A 21,663-nucleotide genomic window follows, 5' to 3' on the forward strand; every position below is an offset into this window, starting at 1 on the left:
ACTACTATTTCTGACATCTTCCGCAATATCTACTTCGTCAATGTGATGACATACTCCTCCCCACCTGTCGTCTCCAACGCCTCCTCATACAAGTCCCCGTTGACATAGAACTGCTCCTCATCCTGCACTCTCACCTTCAACACCCCGCCACCAACCGACTTCACAACCGCGCTCTCCAACTTTCCATCCACCCACTCAATATCAACCTCAAAGTTCCCTCTCGCCTTCAACCCCTTTACACTGCCCCTCGGAACACTCTCCCCAGAAAGCGCCGGCAAAAGATGCACAACCCCAGCATGACTCTGTAGAAACATCTCGGTAATGCCACTCGTAACGCCAAAGTTCCCATCAATCTGGAAAGTGGCCCCATTATCCGTATTCCACAGGTTCTTCGTCGGGTACAGGCTAAACCACTTCTCAACCTGCGCCCAGGCGTCCTCGCCCCGGTACAGCCGCGCATACTGGTTGATGAACCACGCATTACTCCACCCCGTGCTCCCGGAGCCGTGCTCGAGACGGTCGTCCAAAAGGACTCCCGCGGCTGCACCTAGTGTCTCATTAACTAGCGGCGAGAACTGGCGGCCTGGGTGTAGACCGAAGAGCGGAGAGAGGTGGCGGTGCCCCAGGGCCTCGGACTCGTAGTCCAGACGCCATTCTTGGATCTGGCCTTTGGAGCCGATCCGGGGTGGGTGGATCTGGGCGATGAAGGACTTTGCTGCCGAGACGGCTTCGTCGTTGTCGTCCTTTATACCGAGTGCTGAGGCGGCCTCGAGGAGGTTGTTGAAGACTTCCCAAAGGATTTGATCGTCCATGGGGATAGCAATGTCCATTGCTCCCGAGGAGCCGGCGATGCTCCAGTCGTCTGGAATGGCGAAGGTGTTCTCCGGTGAGAGCGAGGGACCGGTGACTTTATACCCCTCGTGCTCGAAGGTATAGCATTGGTAGAATTTGGCCACGTCGACAAGATACGGGTATACGGTCTCCTCGAGCAGCTCCTTATCGCCGGTAAACCGGTAATGGTCAATAAGATGCGTCACCAGCCACGCCGCGCCCATCGGCCACATGCTAGCCGAAGTATAGTTATCGACGGGGGCTGGATCACCCCATATATCGAGGTTATGGTGGATCACCATGCCGCTGCAGTTATACATGTCCTCGGCGAGTGCCTGGCCTCGCGGCTGCGCGACCTTGAACAAGTCAAAGAGCGGCTTTTGCGTCTCGATGAGGTTTGTTTGACCTGCGGGCCAGTAGTTCATCTCCGTGTTGATGTTGATGGTATACTTCCCGCCCCATGCTGCGGTGGTTTCGTTGTTCCATATCCCCTGCAGGTTTGCGGGGAGATCGATATCTTCGCCAGTGTTTCTGGACGAGGCGACGAGCATGTGTCGACCGTAGCTCCATGTTAGGGTTGCGAGTTCGGGGTCATCGAACCCTGAGCGGGCACGAGCGATGCGCTCGTCGGTGGGTAGGGCTCGGATCTCGCTCGACGAGTTCCCGAGGTTGATTGAGGCGCGTTCAAGGAGAGTAGATGAGTCTTTCAGCGCCTCGTCTTTGACCTTATCGAAGCCCTTTGTGAGTGCGTTGTCGAGCTTGCGTCTGATCTCCGCGTCGATTCCATCCTGACTGGGATAGCGGTAGTTGGTTTCGGCGTCGAAGAAGAGGTCAATGGTCGTGGCTCCAGTGATAGACAGAGTGCCATTACTGGCAGAAAAGCGAGCTGGAAACATTAGCCAAGAACCCTATATCAATCTCAATGGCCAACATACCCCCGTCGGCCACGAAGCTTGCCTGCCCACTAAACACAATCGGATCTTCATCGGCTGGCTGTCCACTCGTGCCATCCAATTTAATCCACGGAGCAGTATCCGACGCAGAAGCCTGCAGAGACGTGACAGATTCCGCGCGAGAAAAGGTAGCATTGAGACTCAGAGCACCTTTTTCACTCGCTGTGAACCGCGCAGCAAGAACCCCAGCCGGATAACTCGCTATATACTCCCGCCTGCACCGCATCAGCTTCCCTCTCTACCCATCCAAATCACATCGATTGAATAAAATAGAAAAAGGACGAGCACTCACGTATACCTCACCCCATCAACCACATACTCAACCCCACCGTCCCCCCTCTTTGTATCCAACCACCTCCTATACCCACTTACATCCCCCTGGCCGGTATGCCCAGCATGCCCAACCGCAACCTCCAAATTCCCAAAATAGCTATACGCACGCATACTATCGACCGGATGCATCATCTCTCGCAGGATAAAGTCCCCAGCGGCACTGATATTCCCACTCACCAGCATCTCGCGCGCCACCGGCAGCGCGGCGAGTGCATTCTCGGGCGTGCGCTCCTGCAGCGGGCCGGACCAGATCGTGTTCTCGTTTATTGTGAGGACTTCATGGTCGATTCCGCCGTATATTGTACCTGCTAGACGACCGTTGCCGATTGGGAGGGCGCCGTTTTCCCAGTCTGTTGGGGGCGCGGGGGTGGTGTACCACAGGTAGCGGCTTGCGTCGAGGGGGGTGGCGGCGAGGGTTGGGGGTGTTATGGCTAGGAGGGGGAGGAGGGGGGTTAGAAGACTGTGGGGCTTCATTGTGGATTAGGTTATAAACCCAGTCGCCCAGCAGTGTGGGTTGCAGTTATGGTATATGTAGAGCTCAAGTCTTGCTGCTGGTGGAGGTAAGGAAGGAGACAGAATGTCGGTATTTATCATCGTCCTCAGTATAGAGTACGAGCTCGAACGACATTAGCCTATTAGCTGACTAGCTTGTTAGATTTTGGAGTAAAGGGAGACGGGTATTAGGATATTTTCCTCAGGACCTTGCATTGTTTCGAGGATGCGGAGAAGTTAGGGCAAGGGCGATTGGTGGAGTAATCTGGGGTACGCAGATCAGGCTTGGGGACTGGGATGGGTAATACGAGTCATGTTCACTTACACGGAATTGGAGGAGAGTCTGCAGCGGGTAATTATAAAAACGAGAAGACTGACTTGCTCCTTGTCTAGTGACTCCGGGCCAGGGGAGTTGGGTTTATAGTTAATAAAGGATGTTTGGACCTTCTCTACGCGAAGTGTTTACAAGATAATCTGAGTTAAAAAAGGGAGATAAAGAGAAATAGTTTCTTTAAGGATAGAACTACCGCAGCATGACTTAGCAGGCAATGTAGGGTTAGCCAGATGTAAAGACATCCTACTCAAAAACACTTCTATCATACTGATAACATAAAACACCACTCTCCGTATCCATCACATCGCCAACAGTAGCTCTAGTCAAACCCGGAAGCATATCACCGAAATCCAGCTCATCATCCACATCTGCCTCAACAGACTCATCGTTCCGAGCAGGTCCATTATATTCAATCTTTCTTTCAGACGACATCTGCTGCCAACTCCACCAAAGACGATCAACTTGGCCGTGATGAAGGTAGAAAACTGGATCTATTATTGTCCACATCAATTCAGTCAGTCTCTGTCTTACAAGCCCGGTTTGTGTTTAAACAAAATATATAAAAAGGAGGGAAACTCACCATTCGGCGCTGTGACAGTCCTAAAATCCCCCTGGACAACATACGGAATCGTCAAATGCGACATCGTCTCCATGCGAAGCAGGAAGTCAAAGTATGAGGACTCGCTCTGAACAAGTTCCTGCAGCACACTGGGTCTCATCGTTAGATTTCCTACCCTCTTCACTGTCTTTTCATCGAGGAATCCACGCGAGAGGCAGTGAGGCTTGTACGCCCCTTCGTAGTAGACAGGTGTAAGTCCTGCGAACGGACCGTCGATGACACAGTGGCCGTTTATGCCCCTGCTCATGTCGCTTGATGTGTCCTTGTCCCCATCTGGCCCGAAGCCATTATCGGTATCCCATATAGGCGATTTGAGGAGGTTCTCGTAGTCGAGGCTCCAGTCCCAGTATCTAGGTGCTTGTTAGCAGGACTAGCGGTATGCTGAATACTAACAGTAGAGGACGAACGGTATAATCCCATCGTACCCGCAGTATTCATGCAGTGCTCCCTCGTAAGCGTGAACGAAGAACCGATGCCAGGGAAGAAACGAGGCGGCGTTGTGGGCTAGGCAAATGTATTAGCATCTATATCCTTGATATAGATATTGAGTAGGCGACTTACAGTAATTCCCGACCCGACTATGAAGCAGTGAGAACTGATCATGGATTGTGGCATTGGGAAGCGATGGCGATGGGACTGTGGTTAAGCAATGAGCAGCTGCTAGATAGAACTGTTTTTCATCTTGAGTAAGAGTTCGCCATTCTTGTCGTAGACGTGGTTGTGTGCATGTACTCGGTCTTTGAGTAAGTAGTACTACATATACCACTGCAGATATGAGTAAAACGGCAATTACAGCGTAAGATGACCTCAACAGTCTTGAACGCAGGGGTTTCTCGTTGGTAGTTGCCGTAGGGGAGTCGGAGTCTGGAAGCAGGGAGTATTTGGGACTTGCTTTTCCGGTGAGTAGCATTGTGGAAGCACGAGCGGCGATTCAAAAGCAACATGATAGTAAGGCTCTGGCACTGAAATAACATAGCTGGTCGGCAAGTTAAATGCGATAGTTGGACAGGACTCGAGGGGCTGAGCTGCATATACTCGGGTCTGATGTGCAACGTGGTGGTGGGCTGGAAGAGTCTCCGATACGCCGGGCATTACTTTCTTCTTCCTTTTTACGGCAGATCTCCGTGGCCCCCGCAGAGTAAGACACCTGGTGATCAGCAGAGGGTGACAATGTGTGATCCCTGTGTAAAGGGTCCAATTGGGAGTCCAGCTTACGTCGCACAAGCATTCCTGCTGTCGGGGGCCTTAAAAACAGGAGTACAGAAGATCAAGCTGTATTAAGAGTCTGTCTTTAATACCGGAGAGCCGTCGAGTATACCAAATCACCAGCACTGGCGTTTCCTTAACGTTTATACCACATTCCATACTCATGGAGCCCACTTCAAAACTGCTCTCTGCTGAGGAGCAAGAATCTGGAGGATTTTCATTCAAGCACCAGGATAAACCAGCCAAGAACAAACGACAAATATTACCATGGCTAGGACTGATACTCATCCTCATCGTCACAAACATTCTATCCTATCTTGGTGGATCTTCACGACACTGGCTCCAGAAGTCAACGGCAGAGCCAGATAAACCAGCGTATTGTAAGTTCCGTTCTCAAAGGGAATTAGAGATAAACTCATAAAGTCAGATCTAAATGAAGATACAACCTCGAAACCCTTCCACTGGACAACAGACTACAGCTCAGCAGAGAACAAATCTCACACAGAAGAGCTCTGGGACCAGATCCAACCGTCTCACGGGTTTATAGCCATCGACAGAACCTGGGCAGAACACAGTAAATGGCCGGAGAGTATGTATCTCCCCTCTGAGAAGACCAAGGGGGTATATCTGCTGGAAGCATACCATTATCTACACTGTCTGGCAAGTTCACAGCTCACCGCACCACAGGGAAAGAAACCATGGACCTGGCCGTGTATTAACTGAAGAATAGAAAATACTCCGCAAGACCTTCTGGGAAGCGGTCGATGGAGAGCCCTACACGCATCATGCCCCGGGGGCACATATGAATCACTGCTTTGATGCGTTGCGGCAGGTGAGTTGCTGTTCTATCCGATGATATATAATCCCACAGATCGTATTACTGACAGGAACGCAGTATGTCATTTGCAACGCAGATACCACACCTTTATACACGTTTGGCGATTTCACAGCAGGCGATGGACAGATGCACCAGTGTAAAGACTGGTCCCAGGTACGGGAATACGCAACAAAGAATACAGCCTGCTACAGGGACAGTGTAGAGCATATCCCTCTGGGGGAGCATTTCGGATTCTGCGATGATGGGGGCGATGGGGTTATTGAGTTAGGTTGAATTATGTTCATTGACGAGACCTGATAGTATACTCCATTTGTTCCATCCATGCAATATTATATATAGAGAACATGAATTAAAGAGCTAAGCTAACTGTGATCCTAATCCTGGACACCATGCTCCAAACGAAACGGGACAAAAGAACCCTCGATATCAAACGCCCTCCATTTCTCAGCCCAACGTCTAACATCCTCGTAATCGCGACACTGCTTGTCAAACCCCCACTTTGGATTCCCGTTTACCCGCTCGTTTGTAGGCTCGAGGCTTGAGTCGGCGGAACAGAGGAGGCTCTGTCGAAGATAGTCAAAGCAGTGGCCAACGTGTGGGTGGCGTTCGATGCCGGTGTCGAAGTCTTCGCCTTGGGCGTCGGAGTTGGATGTATAGTATGCTCGACGGATGAGGTACTGTAAGAGAGAAGGAATCAGAATATGGCCTTTGAACATGATAAAAAAGGTAGGCAGACCAAACAATGCAACTGGTGGAAGACGGCTACCACGGATATATTATCGCGTGAAAGACCGGGGTGGACGATATATCCTAGGCCGTCTGAATAGAAAATGACATGTTAGAGCAGATATAAGAATAAGTAAGTCGTGAGTGGCACCTGGAATCAGAGCGTCCCAGACAGGCTCAGGCCCTTCTTCGGGTGGAGGGGCTTCGAATTCAGGGTAATGGCGTATGCGCTGCGTGGCATGAGAGGAAAGAAAGACTGGCATATATCAATATGAGAAAGAGTATCCAAAAGGACGTGAATTACCTTGAGGGATGGTGCCATTTGGAAAAATGTTTATTGATTTGTTATCACCACAATGGGCTGATGCGTTATTCCCACCCACGGCCTTGTGAAACACCACGCCTAGGACAAAACCAACAGAGAGGAATGCAGCGGCAGCTACAATCTTGCAAGCTGTGGATATCCTATTTCCTTCAGGGGTATCCGGCTCAGTGAAGACGGGAAGAGTAGGCAGTCTAGTATATTTCATATTGGACTGGAAAGCAATACCGCACAAGAGAGGACAAACGTGGGCTTCCCCTGCTTATAAGTCACTAAATACATGCAGTACGAAAGAACAAATACGATCTAGCCCGAATAAATCCACGATCACCTACACCCCGTACTGTAACAGCCCAGTCGCATACAAGCCCGTTTCCTCCCAACACTGGCTTCAGTAGGTATCGCCGATAGCTTTGAGATCAACGTCTTCAACAGAGTAGACACGATCAGCTATTATGAGCGTGTTAGTAAATAAGCCCACTGTCCAGTCCACAGTTATACCGAGTATGCTTACCGCTTGTGCCTTCGGAATCAGGAATGGGGCCAGCCATAGCGAGACCAACTAGGCTGAGAAGGAGGACGTTGAGGAGGCTGGAGGTATGCATTTTCTTGCTTTAAGCTTGGTTGCTTTATGTTCTAGTGGCTTAGAGAATGTTCGTAGTTGCCGGAAGGACAGAATAGCCTGTCGGGATAGACGGCTTGATATACCCCACGCTACCCACCTTTAACCAACGCCCAAGCATACTGTCATCTGTCACTGCCCCGTTGGCAGCATACCGGTATTCGTATCCCTTGCATTTCTGCTGATGCACTGGTCACACCCCTGCTGGGGCCAAAAGCCGAAAACCCAGAGTATATATGTCCTACACAGGGGAGGCTCAGCACCAGCATTCCTGTTTGGTTAGCGGGAAGTAAGCCTGCATTTTGTGTAACCATTGCTGTTGCTGCTGTCGAAAGATATCATGTTCTTCTAAGCTGACGAGGTGTAACCGGTTCTCCCCCGGCACAGCTGCATTTCCCGCTTACTCCGACGTAGTACAGCAGTTGGGGGCCTTGACCGGCCATGTTACCTCTTCCAGTTCATTCGCTGTAAACCGGGTACCCATGCAGATTGTCTAACTTTATACAGACAAGAGAAAAAGATAGTTTGGCTACGGTTGTTGGTGTCCAGTTCAACGAACGTACAACTTTCACACCCACTCACCATTCCGATTCATTAGAAATCAGTATAGACCCTTAACCATGGAGCAAGAAGCAGAAGTCGTTAGCCTGGCAAAGACCATAACCCAGTCGACAGAAACCCTCTGCCGACTTCTCACAGAGAATGGTCTACCAGCACCATCCCTCGACACCTCTAGCCCTCAAGCCAACGCCCCCGAAATCACCACCGCAAAGACCAAAGCTATAAACGCTTGTATGGAACTGCTTGACCGGTTGCAAGGACCATTGACATGCATGCTACCTCTTGTCAGTCCCATCACAAACCATCCAACCAACCAACAACTAACTTGTTAAACAAAGTACAACGGCAGTGCTCTCCAGACAATATCCCGCTACAGGATCTACACCCACGTCCCTCTAACCGGCTCAATCTCATACGAGGACCTCTCCTCGAAATGCAGAATCCACGTCTTCGAACTGAAACAGGTTATCCGGTTCGCGATTGTCTTCCACCGGCTCTTCGCCGAGGAGAAGAAGGGCTTTGTCGCGCACTCCGCTGGCTCGAGGATCCTGGCCCAGGACGCGATTGTCCAGGCGGGAATCGGCCAGTTTGATGAGTTCTATGGCGCGTTTGCTAGGGTTTGTTTCTATCCTTGTCTGGTGGGTTGATATATTGATGGTCTTATAGACTGTAGATGCGATAGACCAATTCGATGGGCATGAGCCAAACGAGACGGTACCTATACCTATACCTATACCTTAATCTTGCCCTCACTCAATTCTAACAACAACAGGGCTTCTCCCTCGCCCACAACACAACCCAAGACCTCTTCTCGTATCTGCGCTCGCACCCCGCCAAAAGCAAGCAGTTCACCGAGGCAATGAAGTTCTACACGGGGCCTATCCCGGCCTACTCGCCCAACTTCCTGATAATGGGGTATCCGTGGGATGCACTGTCCGCGGGCTCTGTTGTGGTCGACCTCGGCGGTGCAGATGGACATGTTGGACGGATGATTGCAGATGCGAATCCGGAAGTGACAGTCATTGTTCAGGATTTGGGTAGTGTTGTTGAGGAGATTGAAGTTGAAGCTGAAGCCGAAGCTGGCACTGGCTCCCAACCCGGAAAAAAATCTGGGGAGGTTGGAAGGAAAAGCAGGGTGCAATTTCTAGCCCACGACTTCTTCACGCCCCAGCCTATATCCGCAGACGTGTATCTCTTCCGGTGGGTTCTCCATGACTGGTCCGATGAGTACGTGGTCCGGATCCTTCGGCAGCTGGTACCGGTCCTGAAGAAGGGCGCGAGGGTTGTTGTGAACGAGAGTCTTTGTCCGGAGAGCGGGTCGTTGCCGATTGCGATGGAGAGGTATATCCGGTATATGGATATGATGATGCTTGCATTTACGAAGTCGAGGCTGAGAGATGAGGGGGAGTGGAGGGGGTTGTTTGCGCAGGCGGATGGGAAGTTTGGGGGCGTGAGATGTTGGACGCCAGAGGGGGCGGCGTTGGCGATTATTGAGGCTACTTGGGAGGGGTAGTTATCGTACTTCTATTTAATTGATGTTATCGAAGTGATGAGATTGATGTATTGCTTGTACAGTCAATTGTATAGCTGAAGAAATAAAACGCTGTCAGACTAATGATCCTTCACCGGGACAGTCACCTCCTGTGCAATCTGCAAGATACTGTCCAGCTCCTCTGGAGGAGTGCGTCCTAAGCCACACTCAGTTGACACCCCAAACTCCCTCTGAACAACCTCCTGCGCAGCCTTGATTTTCCGCAGAGTCCCAGCCTTGTCGTTGGGATGAACAAGCCCCAAATAAAGCCTGGTATCCTTACTCGCTTCAAGATCCCTCAATGGCTTAAAATAGGCCACATCGTCCCGGTCCTTAGGCACCGGAACATGAAGCCAGCCCACAGTGCGCTTCTCACCAAGACGCCCGAGAATGCCATTTGCAAAATCCACCAGCAGGCCCAGATCCTCCGGTTCAATGAAATGCCTATGGCCAAGGTCACCATAACAAAGATGGAAACCAACCGGAATCTCGCTCGGAATACCGGCACAGATCCGCTCAATACGATCCAGGAGGCCCTCCTTAACCGGCCTGAAATGCGCCTTGAAGAACTCATCCGTCAACCGACCGCGATCGTATTCAAGTGCAGTAGTCTCAAAGCACATATCCCACTGGAGCGCGAGATCATGAGCCGGGATCTCTTTGATAATAGCAGCCAACGACTCGAGAATGCGCTGCTCGTAGAACGGTTCCAGCTGGGCGTGGAACTCAGTCTTTATGTGGCCCTGGATGCAAGCATACGGCGTTGGAAGCGAGACCTGGAACCGCACTCCCTTGGGGATAATGCCGTCATCGCGCAGTTTGACGAATTGTTTATACGAGACCAGGGCCTGGGTGTCGTACTGAGTTGGCTCGAGTGAGCTCTGGGTGAAAGCCGCGGAATAGTCTGGTGGCAGCTCAGGCCCGCCGATAGTTGTTCGGAGAGCGTCCCTGGGGAAGAAAGGAACCTGCCAGCCGATCCAGTTGGCGCGGGTGCCTGTTTCGCCGTCGGGGATGGAGACCAGGCGATCGGGCAGAGCAGCAGGGATCTTGTGGAAGACCTCGTCGGACGAGGAGAGAGGGATGCTTCCCACGAGGAGGACGCCGGTAGGAGATGCCATGATGGATAGAATGAGGGAGATGAAAAGAGAAGAGGGAGTTGAGACGGAGAGGTGAAGTTAAAAGGAAGGAAACAAAGAAACAGAGTTGTGTTGGTCGCACTGCTATCTGGACACCCCCGTCCCTCGTGCAGCATAAGCTGACTGCAGTAAGAATGCCTGCTGCAACGACTCAGAATTCTTTTATTACCTGCATTTATTACCTGCAGTCTGTCTCCTGACTTCACATGCGAATTAGTCCCCCTCTTAACCCGCAATGTCCCGCCAATTATGCATTCTCGCAGTCAAGCCTCGCCATGTCTCTCACCCCAGAGGAGATTGCCTACTACGAAGCAAACGCCAGCGATGACCTGCGGCCAAATCAGATCGCCGCCTGTACGTGCGGCATTGCCTTTGCTGTCAGCGCCGTTGTCGCTCGCATGATTTCGAGACGTCGGTCGAGAGTCAAGCTTGGCTGGGATGACTATACTATTTGCGTGGCGCTGGTAAGCGTCCGGTATCTTAATACTTTTGCTATACTAACAACAGTAGATGGGCCAGCTCACATATGCCTGTCTGATGGCGCTGAGTGTTGCCAACGGCGAGGGCCTGCATATAATCTTTGTCAAGGACCAGAGACTGTTTGCTCAGGTATCTTTATATGATCGAGTCCTCAGTGCGTTAGTCTAACGGTATAGGTCTTCGTCGGCGCCATTATCTGCTACTCCATCACGATCATGTTGACGAAAATATCAGTCCTTTTATTCTACCACCGCATCTTCCCAGTCAAGTGGCTTACCGTCGTTTCCTATTTCGTGGGCGCGCTGGTAATCTCATACAACCTCGCCGTGATATTCGTGGCGGCATTCCAGTGCATCCCTCTGTCTAGCCTCTGGACTGGAAAGCCAGGGCAGTGCATCAATGTCACGCCTCCGTTTCTCGCTCTGGCGTACGTTAAATCCTACCCTCAAGGAATATCGAGACTGACATACTGCAGAATCGTAAATGTAGTCACCGACTTCGCCATCCTAGCCTTACCCATCCAGCCAGTCTTAGGGCTGAAAATGCGAACACGCCGCAAGATCCAGGTGCTCAGTATCTTCCTGCTGGGGGGAATGTACGTCTCCGATTTCCACTCTTGATCTCATATCTGACGGTGTTCTAGCGTGTGTATATTCGGCGTCATCCGATCAGTCGCCCTGTCGACAATGAAAAACACCGATCTCAGTTGTACGCAGCCATTCTTCTTTAGTCAAGGTATATATTAACGAACTTGCAGACAACGCAGTCTACTCGGGAATCTGGTCATACACCGAGATATCAGTCGGTATAGTCGCCGCCTGCATGCCCACGCTGCGCCCGCTGTTCAAGAGCAGGAATGCAGAGTCGAAGTACGTCGGCGATAGTAACTACGGCTCTGGCAGGTATTTTGCACGCTGGAAATCGAGTCCGGGGCGGTCTTTGGCGTCGAAGGGGACGGATGGAACGGATGAGGGTGATATTCCTCTTACTGGGACTGGACGGTCACAGTACATGGTATAGCCATTGTGCTAGTTATGGAAGTATTACTGAATACTGATAGTATGGAGCACTTATCAATTATAAATAAGCATCCAAGCCTTAAGCCGGTCACTGGTCAGCGATGGAATGGAGAGTATACTCAGAGTACAAGCCAGGGGTAATAATTACAAATCCACCTCCGTTCCTTACCCCATTATCAAAAGACCGTTATTAATATCCATAGCCAGGCACAGAACTAGAAGAGAGAGGAGAGACCGGAAGCAAGCGGGTCTGGGACCGAACTCCACCACCGCAATTATCTCGGTCTTTTTCTGGGATTTCCACGGATGTCTTCACTCTTCAGTCACACTAAACATTAGCAGTTAGCACACTTTCTGCACTGCAGCCGGGACCGACTAGAGTAGGGATCGGAGCTACTGTAGGTACTAAGGAAGTAGGCTCCCGATGCATCGACACTTGGGACAGTCGGTCGACCGGAGGTTGAACTAAGATATAATCCCTGCAGGTGTCAACAATATACATATTACACCGTTCTGTTAGTGCGACAGTAGGAGTTTGGGACAAGGCAATAAGGTTGATTTGACAGGCTCGACAACCAAGGAACGAATGACCCACTGTGCCAGTATTCTCGCCGTCTCGGACATGTCCCAATCAGTTAGTATTACCTACAGTAACTTTCCCTCTCAACTTGTTTCTCCGAGTTCTCCGAGTTCTCCGTTCAAGCTCACCGTCTCGACTGTCGCCCTCGTACTGGTGGCAGTCTCTTCCGGGCTCATCCACTGCCCATATCCGGTAATGCACATCCCAGGTGGATCTGGCGATGGTGGACCTGTGGATCATATTCATTGGGCTGGGGAGCGACAGACAGGGCCCGAGACACAGCCCCTCTTGCTCATTTGGGCCATGAAGAATCGGTGGCTTCTCCCGTGGACGTGGACCCGGGATGGCTCGAAATTGCAGTGCCAGATGCACCTGAGTCCGAGTCTAATAATCCTTACCTTATTTATCCTTATTATTCCCGTCGGCTATTGTGATTTGTGAGTTGAGTTGACTATCGGATCATCCTATTCTACATTCTACAATCACTATCCTATCACCATCAACAAAAGAAAAAATGGCCGCCACGCAAACAATCCAAGTCCCCCATCTCGGCGGCACAAAGGCCGGCTACGCCTTTGCACGCGAATACGACGGCTCCAAGCCAACCTGTGTGCTGGTGAACTCGATGTGCATGACATCGTCCTTGTACAAGGCGCAGTTCGAGAACGAGGAGTTGGCAAATGCCATGAATCTGCTCGCGGTTGAGCCCCTGGGCCATGGTGCGACGAGCTGTCCGTCCGAGCACTTCACCTACTGGGACTCGGCAATCATGGCCATTCAGGTGCTGGATGCGTTTGGGATTAGGAAGGCCTTTGCGCTGGGGACGAGCCAGGGGGGCTGGATTGTGGCCCGCATGGCGCTCTTGGCTCCGGAGAGGGTAATTATCTAATCTATTGCTCTTTCTATTTGGACGTAGAAGTGAGATGTTGATGTTGATGTTACAGATCCAAGGAATCCTCCCCCTGGGAACGTCAATGGACTACGAGTCGGCAGACTCTCGGTCCAAGGGATGCTGGGACCCAGCCGGTCTCCTGACGCCTTTCTACGAAAAGTGGACGAGCGAGAGCGCGACGCCAGACTTCGTAGTGGACGAGACGTGGTGCGGGATGGTGGGCTCCGTCGGGTTTGGGGCGTTTGCGACCGCGGAGAGCGGCGCGTTCTGGAAGCAGACGCTGCAGGAGGTGTACCGCGGAGATGAAGGGCGCAGGAAGGTCCGGATGGCGCTGAACTGCTTGATTGAGCGAGACGGGCTGTTGTTGAGACTGCGGGACGTCCAGTGTCCGGTCTACTGGCTGCAGGTGAGAACCCTAACTGCAAGTACAAACTGTACTGCAAAGTCAAAACAGTGTCAGAGACTGACAGGCCAGGGCACCGACGACACGCCGTTTGGAACGACCGTTGCTACCGAGCAGATCAGCCGTTTCACGCGGTCCAGGGAGGCCAAACTGCAGATGGTCGAGGGGGGCTGCCACTACCTCAACGCTACCCACCCAGAGCCCGTCAATCGGGCCATGTTGGACATGGTGCACAAGCACGCCAGCCTGTAAAGAGTTAAACCACGATGTAGAGTTTGCCTGAGTGGGCCCAACTGCCGCCGGTGGAGAGAGAGGGTCGATTAATTTTGGCATCTCGGGCCGCTGTAGAGTAGTTCTCATTACGTGTAACTGTTGTCTTCTAGTTTAAATAAGATAGTATGTCTCTTGCTCGTTTCATGTCTCTGCTTGTTTCTTCATGGCGGAAAACGGGGACAGTCTGCAGCCATGGACGGTGGCCACGGTCAGTGCCGTGACCGTCCTGGCCTTTGTAGCTGTCTGTCTTCGCCTGCTGGCCCGGTTCGAGCGCAAGCAGAAGCTGTGGTGGGACGACTGGATGATTATCTGGTCAATGGTAAGCCAAGAAGGTCCCTATGTGTCGAGTATACTCCGTATTAACCCAGCAGATCTGGAACTTCGTCGTCGTGGGCTTCATCTTCGCCATGCACCACAACGGCATGGGCCTGCATGCTGATACCCTCCATCCGAACAACGTCGTCCTCATCGCCAAGTTCCTGGTCGTCGCGGAGATCCTGTACGCATTCAACCTGGTCTGGACCAAGCTCAGCATCCTCTTCTTCTACTACCGCATCTTCCACCTGCCCTACTTCAAGCGCTGGGCCTACGCCATCGCCATCTTCGTCATTGCCTGGGTGATCTGCGTGACGTTCCTCTTCGTCTTCATCTGCGTGCCCGTCGAGAAACTATGGTACCCGCAGCTCCCAGGCCACTGCATCAACCAGGTCGGGACGTGGATCGCAAACGCAATCTCAACCATCGCCACCGACCTCGCAATCCTCATTCTCCCGCTGCCTCAGATCTGGAAACTGCAGCTGCGCGCTGCCGAGAAAGTAGCCTTGACTTTTGCCTTTAGTCTTGGGTTCTTGTATGCCCCACCCAAATACTTACCCCCGTGTTAAGTGTGTATGATAAGTATGCTGACAGTATAGTGTTGTCTTTGCCTCCGCCTACCGCTTCAGCGTCCTCTTCTCCTACACAGCGCTCGACTCCTCCTACACCCTCGCTCCAACAGTCGGGTGGACGGCCATCGAAATGTCCGCCGGAATCGTCTCTGCATGTCTCCCCACCCTCCGGCCCGCATTCGCCTTCTTCTTCCGCATCCTGGGCCTGAGATCCGTGATGCCCTCGCTGCTACGAACCGGTCAATCCCGGACAGCGTCGACGTCGAAACTCAACTCGAATACGGCGGGCCATAGCCGGAATGGGGTGGGCGTGAGTGGTGGTGGTGGTGGTGGGTCTGCGTCGGCGCCGAGTAATATTGACCTGGTGCGTGCGAATCGGCGCTCGTTTTATCATTTGCCGGATGATGAGAGTGATTCGCTGGATGAGCAGACCGGGGGTGAGGGCGGGCGGTTTCGGCCGGAGTATGATAGTATGAAGACCATGACTGTTGTGCGTGGGAGGGAGAGGGAGGAGAGGGAGGAGGATAATGATCGGTGGCTGAGTAGGGGGAGAAATGATGTGCCTCTGCAGGGGATTAGGGTTCAGACCGAGTTTACCCAGCGCGAGTCTTGATATAGTACCTATTTCGTATCAAAATATAAACGATTTAGACTGCCAGCTAAGTGTCGACTTGGATAATAGGAGGATAGCGCCCACCAGCAGGAGTGAAGTCCTTCAGTATAGCATCAATCTGGCCCAGCTCCTCATCCGACACCTCCACAAGCCTACTATTCTCCAGAACACGTTCAGCCGTCGACGCCCCAGGAATGGGGATAATCGTCGTTCCCAGCCGCCGCGCCAACGCAATAGTCCAATTAATCGCAAGCTGCGCAGGCGTGCATCCCTTTCTGGCCGCAATCTCCTTAAGCATATCCACAAGCCGTATATTCTCCTCAAAGTTCCCCCGCTGGAAACGCGGAAACCCAAACTGCAGCAGCAGCGAGTCCTCCGCCAGATCTGAATACCGCTTCAGCTTCCCCGTCAACATCCCCCGGCCCATAGGCGAGTATGCGACAATCGGAATCCCATACTGCGCACAAGCACCCGCAACGCCATTATCCAGTATATCACGCGTAAACAAGGAAAGCTCCGCCTCAACAGCTACAATCTTCGTATACTTGACCGCCTCATGGATAGTCTCAGCACGTACCTCAGACAGAGCAATCCCCCCGATCTTGCCAGTCTGGATATACTCCCTGTCGATGACGCCAAAAGTGACATCCAGCGGGACGTTCGGATCGCGGCGCCCGAACTCGAAGATGTCGATCTTCTTGCGCCCCTTGAGCTGCGCGATGCAGGTGTCTAGCGTGCGCCGCGTGTTCTCGGGCGAGGCGTCCAGCTGGTGTGTTTCGGGGTTGATGCCTCCCTTGATGCCGAGGACGACTTTTTCGGCGTCTGCAGGGTACTTTTCGAAGTAGCGCTCGAGGAGTACGAGGCTGTTGTACTCTGCGGTACCGTAAAACTCGGCGCCGTTCCAGCAGTAGCCTGGCTGAGTTAGTCAAGCCGAGATGATAGGGTTGTTTAAACGTACAGCCGTTGGCGATGGCGGCGCGCAGAGTCGCGAATGCTTGTTCCTGGGGCGGAGGAGTTGCGCGCCATGTGAGGCCCATCAGGCCCAGGCCGATTGGGCCGACTTGTTTATTGACGAGGTCGGGCATGGATGGTAGAAGTTGGAATCCTTGAAGTTGAAGTTGGAAGCTGGATTGGCGTTGACAACCGCCTTTATAGTGCCAGCCCTAAGCAAACTCCGCTATCCCCGCCATCCCCAGTCATCTTCCTGCTCTCTGAGTCTGTCAGCGTCGCTAACTCTCAGTCTCACCCCGGATTCTTGAGGTTTCGTCTCCTATCCCCGTCTTCCCTGTCAGCTGCTTTAGACTTATCATTGTACTCATTCCGATGATCCAGAGCATACACGTTCAGGCAAAGTATATTTCGCTGATCTCTTCTCGCATAAACCTAATACAGTTTCAAGCAAAAGGATCCCTAGTCCCATCATCCCCCCCATCCCAGACATACTCAATAAACCTCGCAACCTCAACCGCCACTTCACTGCCATAAACCTCCCTCGTCAGCGCCAACGTCACATCAATACCCGCACTCACCCCCGACGAAGTCCATACATTCCCATCAACCACCCACCGCGCATTCCTCACCCAGTCCACCTCCGTCCGCAGCGCAATAATATCCCCCCACCGGAGTTTATTCGTGGTGGCCCTCTTCCCATCTAAGATCCCCGCTCGCGCAAACACCCCGGATCCCGTACACACAGACACCGCGTATCGGAGGGACGGATACACCCCGCGAACGAATTCAATCACGGGCTGGATCACCTCTGGGAATCGGGTCCCTGCGCCGCCGGGGACGATGAGGACGTCGATTTCCCTCTTTCTTTTCCCCTCTCGCGATGAGCGGGCATCTGGTGATAATGCCAGGAAATCATCAAACGTCCCCGTTGGGACAATTTCCTGGGAACAAACGGACCCCTTCGCCGCGGCGTCTGGATCCGGGGAGCGGGTTGAGACTGGCTCGCGGGTTGCGGCGAGGACGGAGAGTTCGATTGCGGTTTGCTTTGAGAGGGTGTTGAGGATTTCGAGCGGGCCGAAGGCGTCGAGGGCTTCGAAGCCGGGGAAGAGCGCGATGGCGTAGTGCATTTTCTTGATGGTTGTTGATACAGTTCCTTGTCAGATGGAGGGTTTGACTGATGAGTGAGTCACTCAGATGGCGTATACGCTCTTGGCACCACGATAGATTGGTCATCGGAGCACTTGTTCTTTTGGCGTTGGAATCATTGTCTTTGAGTACTGGACCTCGTGTTGGGCTGGAGGCGATGAGCTTCCATTGTGGAGTGCCGCCCCAGGGCATAAAGCTATTATTGCCCCCCAGGAACAATCACGGCGAACAAGAAAACAAATTACCAATTGTCGATACTGAAATCTCAGCGGGGCGGCCCGAGAGTTTCTGCAACTGAAGCACGAAAGTGGAATGAAATATAGCGTGTTATACTATAACCACTAGCCAGACATAAATATATCAAGGAGAGACCCATGCATCCAGTCCACTTTATGCACGTAATGAGCACGGTACAACAGTTTGTAACAAACACCTTATCTATGACTTCGAGCACGCAAAAGGACGACCGGATACACCGTCCCTGGTCTCTCGAATCTGCAGGACATGTTAGCCTACTAAACCAATCAATATGTATGCAATCTTACCAGAACAACAATATTCGCATACATGCCGCACCCCAAAACGCCAATCCCAAACAGAAAGACAAACAAATTCATCAAAGCCCGTCGCCAATTCCGACGACTATACCAGCTCCCCTCTCTCACGAGAAAGAACCACACAAGGGACGGGACATAGTAGCACAGCCCCGAATTCAGCAACGCGCCGCTGATAGACAGGATAGTGGTGAAGACAGGGATCGCCTCTGAAACTATCCACGAGATGGTCGTGCAGACGGCGACAAGCATAATCCAGGTAATCCAGCCGCGTTTGGAATTGACGTAGCGCACCAGCGAGTTGCGGTACATGTTACCGTGGATATAGCGGACCCCGATGCTGATGTTGATGGAGCCGGAGATGAAAATCACCGGTAGCGCGATGCCAAAGGCAATACGAGACACGACAGGGCCGGCTGAGAGCAGGGCCGGCGCTTGTACGCTTTTCCCGACGAAGGCGTAGATGACGGACCCGATGACCGTGTAGAGGAAGGTTTGGAAGACGCCCAGGGTACAGACAGACTTGACGTAGTGCTTTGGGGTGTGCATCTCGCTCATGAACGACGGGAGGGCAATTGCGAAGGAGTACGCGAAGACGATGTTGTTGATGGCGACCATGGCTGAGGAGAAGTCGATTTCCTCCGCGGGCCAGGCAGACCAGTCGGAGCTTTGGATTCCCCCTGGCTGCTTGGATTGCTGGATGCCCGTGGCTATCAATGTGATTCCGATGGCGACAAGGATTGAGACGATATCGATGTAGCCTAGGATGGCGATATCGGCGAACGCTGGTGGAAGCGCCAGCACGAATAGAACCACAGCGGAGACAGCGCCGAATACCACGCCGCAGATGTCGCTGCGCGTAATATCAGCCAGGGCAATCGTGCCGGTAAGACAGTGCGACCCGACATTCAGCAACATGCCGCACATGAAGGACACAGTCACCAGCCAGAAGCCCCATTCTCCGAGAAGCAGCCGCCCGATGTCGCCGTAGTTCTCGACTTCGGGGTACTTGAGCTTGACAGCTCCAACCTCGTAGCTGGCATATGTCGCAATGAACCCTATTCCCACAGCGCAGATGATTCCTGCCACCATACCGAGTGTCGCAAATGCCGCAGGAAGACTCAGACTCCCAAGCGCAATCGCCTCCACGAAGAGCACGACCGTAAGCCGTTTCCAACCAAGCCGATTGAATTTCCGAACCCCATCTAGCTCTAACTGCCGATCAAGATCCGTGCTGGATCCACGCGGTGACTGGGCATCATCTGGTGGAGACCTATCCAGGCTTTTGTCAGTGTCGAGCATGACGATTGGGATGAAAACGAGTTGAGCAGGATGCGCGGAATGCGTACATGCTGCTTTTAAAAGGCGAGGCGCGCTTTGAGCTCTCAGGCCATTCGAGGCGCCACGAGATTCTTGTGTGTCTCCTTGCATGATGATCATGCACATGCAGGTGATGGCAGGTGTGATTTGTATTACTTACCAGTCATTCAAGCCACACATCGCTTGTGAAACAGCGGTGTGGGACGAAGGAAACGATATAAAGCATAAATATCTGTCGTGGTGAAAGACAAGTTCTCAGTGGTTTGTTCTAGTATGGTCCGCAGAGGACTACTGGCCTGCAGTCTCTTCCACGAGAAGAAGTGGGGAGAATGTGTCTGCATTTCCTCCGAATATGTTTGTACCACTTGTTTGTGACGATCTCCTCACCGGTGTCAGACAGACCCAGACAGACCCAGCGTTCACAATACAGCAAACATTGATGGCTGCAGCAGGCGACCGACGTGACACAAACTCCCCCCTTGGCTCGATACAACCATGATGAAGCACCTTATTGGAAAGACTTATTCCTTAAAGGAGGATAGCCAGACAGGATTCATCCCCTTGCTGCGTCGCAATATCAACAACCGTTCTCCCCTGCTCATCACGGACATCCATATCAGCCCCAGCACCTACTAACATCGACAACAACTCTACATCTCGGTTCAGAACAGCGCAGAGAACGGGCGTTCAGCCGTGATTATTCCTCACATCGACATCGATCCCGGCGCTTAGGAATATATCAGCGTAAGCAGGATTCCCCAACCAGCAGGCCTCGTGAAGTAGCGTGTCTCCTGCTCGGCTACGATGACTGAGCTCAGTGCCGGCGTCTAGTAAGAAATCTACCACGACGCTGCGATCTGAATCGCCGAGAAGTGCCCAGCGAATAGGCGGCCGCTCGCTGGAATCTTTGGCGTTGACGTCCAATCCTGCGTCTAGGAGGATGCGGCAGATGAAGCTGGATCCTGTATACAGCGCAGCGTAGTGCAGTAAGGTTGCCTGTTCGTCGTCAAGAACGTGGAGGTCTGCACCGGCATTGAGGAGTGCGTGGAATGCAGGTATATTAGATGACTTTAGGGCATAATGTACCGGCGTGACGCCGACTTCGGATCTGGCATTTAAATCGAGTCCAGCTGCAAGAAAAAGACGAATAATCTCGGGAATAATGTCGCCGGTGGTCTTGGAAGCGACGCCGTCTCTCAATACTGACGGATATACATCACGATCTAGAAGCAGTTGCAGAATGGAGAGTCTCCCAGCGAGAGCTGCGTTGAGAACAAGAGGCCAGGCTGGAGCACTCCACTCGTCCTGTATGGGATTGCTGCCATGTGCATCAAGAAGCGTCCTGACGATAGCTTCATGTCCCCGGTCGACAGCGAGGGAAAGGGCTGCATGTCCATTCGATTTTGGTACTGCAGCGACGTCGCATCCAGCGTCAATGAGAAGTTTCACAACCTCTGTATGCCCATTACATACAGCTTCACGCAGAAGAGCTCCTAGAAGCGCCGAATTTCGATAGACAGGAGGGGATATTTCCAACGCGCAGGCCACATAAACTGGGTTACCGATGCAGACTAGAGCTCGCAATAGCGGTCCATCGAGATTGTCTAATTTGGCACATTGGGATAAGATGGATTTAAACCGTTTCGTGTCGTTCTTGGAAGCGGCGTTTACGAGGGCTTCGCGGCGGACTCTTGGCCGGGCGATGGAGGCGAAGTAATGCGAAAGAAGTGAAAGCGTCTTGGGTTCTTTTGTAAAATCACCTATCATAAGAACTATCTCTGGGGGGAGGTCTTGGAGCGATGCCATTTTGCTGAAGGACTCATGCAGAAGAGAAAAGGAGAAAGAGGATTTGTTGAATACGAGGTGCGGTGGATTATTTAGATATTCTCCACAGATGATCAGCCAGTTGCCCTGTCAAACTGGAAATTTCTGTGATGTTAGATACAGTTGTTAGATGGTTTATCTCCTAATTAATATCGATGCTTGGACTGACCAAAGTAGCCCCAATGCATCTGATATATGGACCAAGGCTACAGCCAGC

The 21,663-nt window shown here is 52.3% G+C and overlaps 13 protein-coding genes across 13 annotated transcripts; 5 read left to right on the forward strand and 8 right to left on the reverse strand.

Annotated features, from left to right (window-relative positions):
• Window positions 1-29: 29 nt before the first annotated feature.
• Window positions 30-2,591, reverse strand: APUU_70290A (glycoside hydrolase family 95 protein; the record flags this gene model as incomplete). Its single annotated transcript, XM_041695147.1, has 3 exons — window positions 30-1,717; window positions 1,767-1,999; window positions 2,077-2,591. The coding sequence occupies 3 exons, from the start codon at window positions 2,589-2,591 to the stop codon at window positions 30-32; spliced, it is 2,436 nt and encodes an 811-aa protein (XP_041560906.1).
• A 595-nt stretch (window positions 2,592-3,186) lies between these two features.
• Window positions 3,187-4,472, reverse strand: APUU_70291A (tyrosinase family protein; the record flags this gene model as incomplete). Its single annotated transcript, XM_041695148.1, has 4 exons — window positions 3,187-3,434; window positions 3,524-3,912; window positions 3,970-4,066; window positions 4,124-4,472. 4 exons carry the CDS (start codon window positions 4,470-4,472, stop codon window positions 3,187-3,189), a joined length of 1,083 nt encoding a protein of 360 aa, XP_041560907.1.
• A 459-nt stretch (window positions 4,473-4,931) lies between these two features.
• On the forward strand, window positions 4,932-5,879 carry APUU_70292S (uncharacterized protein; the record flags this gene model as incomplete). The annotated part of the gene is made up of 4 exons (XM_041695149.1): window positions 4,932-5,148; window positions 5,196-5,389; window positions 5,499-5,600; window positions 5,664-5,879. The coding sequence occupies 4 exons, from the start codon at window positions 4,932-4,934 to the stop codon at window positions 5,877-5,879; spliced, it is 729 nt and encodes a 242-aa protein (XP_041560908.1).
• Window positions 5,880-5,980: 101 nt separating this feature from the next.
• APUU_70293A (uncharacterized protein) lies at window positions 5,981-6,862 on the reverse strand (the record flags this gene model as incomplete). The annotated part of the gene is made up of 4 exons (XM_041695150.1): window positions 5,981-6,283; window positions 6,343-6,425; window positions 6,484-6,588; window positions 6,637-6,862. The coding sequence occupies 4 exons, from the start codon at window positions 6,860-6,862 to the stop codon at window positions 5,981-5,983; spliced, it is 717 nt and encodes a 238-aa protein (XP_041560909.1).
• Window positions 6,863-7,896: 1,034 nt separating this feature from the next.
• On the forward strand, window positions 7,897-9,350 carry APUU_70294S (uncharacterized protein; the record flags this gene model as incomplete). Its single annotated transcript, XM_041695151.1, has 4 exons — window positions 7,897-8,121; window positions 8,176-8,454; window positions 8,504-8,551; window positions 8,610-9,350. The coding sequence occupies 4 exons, from the start codon at window positions 7,897-7,899 to the stop codon at window positions 9,348-9,350; spliced, it is 1,293 nt and encodes a 430-aa protein (XP_041560910.1).
• Window positions 9,351-9,448: 98 nt separating this feature from the next.
• Window positions 9,449-10,486, reverse strand: APUU_70295A (uncharacterized protein; the record flags this gene model as incomplete). Its single annotated transcript, XM_041695152.1, has 1 exon — window positions 9,449-10,486. The coding sequence occupies one exon, from the start codon at window positions 10,484-10,486 to the stop codon at window positions 9,449-9,451; it is 1,038 nt and encodes a 345-aa protein (XP_041560911.1).
• A 293-nt stretch (window positions 10,487-10,779) lies between these two features.
• On the forward strand, window positions 10,780-12,004 carry APUU_70296S (uncharacterized protein; the record flags this gene model as incomplete). Its single annotated transcript, XM_041695153.1, has 6 exons — window positions 10,780-10,968; window positions 11,015-11,113; window positions 11,161-11,411; window positions 11,460-11,579; window positions 11,628-11,692; window positions 11,742-12,004. 6 exons carry the CDS (start codon window positions 10,780-10,782, stop codon window positions 12,002-12,004), a joined length of 987 nt encoding a protein of 328 aa, XP_041560912.1.
• A 1,093-nt stretch (window positions 12,005-13,097) lies between these two features.
• Window positions 13,098-14,130, forward strand: APUU_70297S (alpha/beta fold hydrolase; the record flags this gene model as incomplete). Its single annotated transcript, XM_041695154.1, has 3 exons — window positions 13,098-13,460; window positions 13,528-13,881; window positions 13,951-14,130. The coding sequence occupies 3 exons, from the start codon at window positions 13,098-13,100 to the stop codon at window positions 14,128-14,130; spliced, it is 897 nt and encodes a 298-aa protein (XP_041560913.1).
• A 184-nt stretch (window positions 14,131-14,314) lies between these two features.
• On the forward strand, window positions 14,315-15,651 carry APUU_70298S (uncharacterized protein; the record flags this gene model as incomplete). Its single annotated transcript, XM_041695155.1, has 3 exons — window positions 14,315-14,470; window positions 14,523-15,001; window positions 15,066-15,651. The coding sequence occupies 3 exons, from the start codon at window positions 14,315-14,317 to the stop codon at window positions 15,649-15,651; spliced, it is 1,221 nt and encodes a 406-aa protein (XP_041560914.1).
• A 46-nt stretch (window positions 15,652-15,697) lies between these two features.
• Window positions 15,698-16,736, reverse strand: PLR1_6 (aldo/keto reductase family protein; the record flags this gene model as incomplete). The annotated part of the gene is made up of 2 exons (XM_041695156.1): window positions 15,698-16,563; window positions 16,610-16,736. 2 exons carry the CDS (start codon window positions 16,734-16,736, stop codon window positions 15,698-15,700), a joined length of 993 nt encoding a protein of 330 aa, XP_041560915.1.
• Window positions 16,737-17,045: 309 nt separating this feature from the next.
• Window positions 17,046-17,729, reverse strand: APUU_70300A (DJ-1/PfpI family protein; the record flags this gene model as incomplete). The annotated part of the gene is made up of 1 exon (XM_041695158.1): window positions 17,046-17,729. The coding sequence occupies one exon, from the start codon at window positions 17,727-17,729 to the stop codon at window positions 17,046-17,048; it is 684 nt and encodes a 227-aa protein (XP_041560916.1).
• A 457-nt stretch (window positions 17,730-18,186) lies between these two features.
• Window positions 18,187-19,733, reverse strand: APUU_70301A (uncharacterized protein; the record flags this gene model as incomplete). Its single annotated transcript, XM_041695159.1, has 2 exons — window positions 18,187-18,243; window positions 18,294-19,733. The coding sequence occupies 2 exons, from the start codon at window positions 19,731-19,733 to the stop codon at window positions 18,187-18,189; spliced, it is 1,497 nt and encodes a 498-aa protein (XP_041560917.1).
• Window positions 19,734-20,309: 576 nt separating this feature from the next.
• On the reverse strand, window positions 20,310-21,428 carry APUU_70302A (ankyrin repeat domain-containing protein; the record flags this gene model as incomplete). Its single annotated transcript, XM_041695160.1, has 1 exon — window positions 20,310-21,428. One exon carries the CDS (start codon window positions 21,426-21,428, stop codon window positions 20,310-20,312), a length of 1,119 nt encoding a protein of 372 aa, XP_041560918.1.
• Window positions 21,429-21,663: the final 235 nt, after the last annotated feature.

This window comes from Aspergillus puulaauensis, chromosome 7, assembly GCF_016861865.1.
Source record: "Aspergillus puulaauensis MK2 DNA, chromosome 7, nearly complete sequence".
Classification (NCBI taxonomy): Eukaryota; Fungi; Ascomycota; class Eurotiomycetes; order Eurotiales; family Aspergillaceae; genus Aspergillus; species Aspergillus puulaauensis.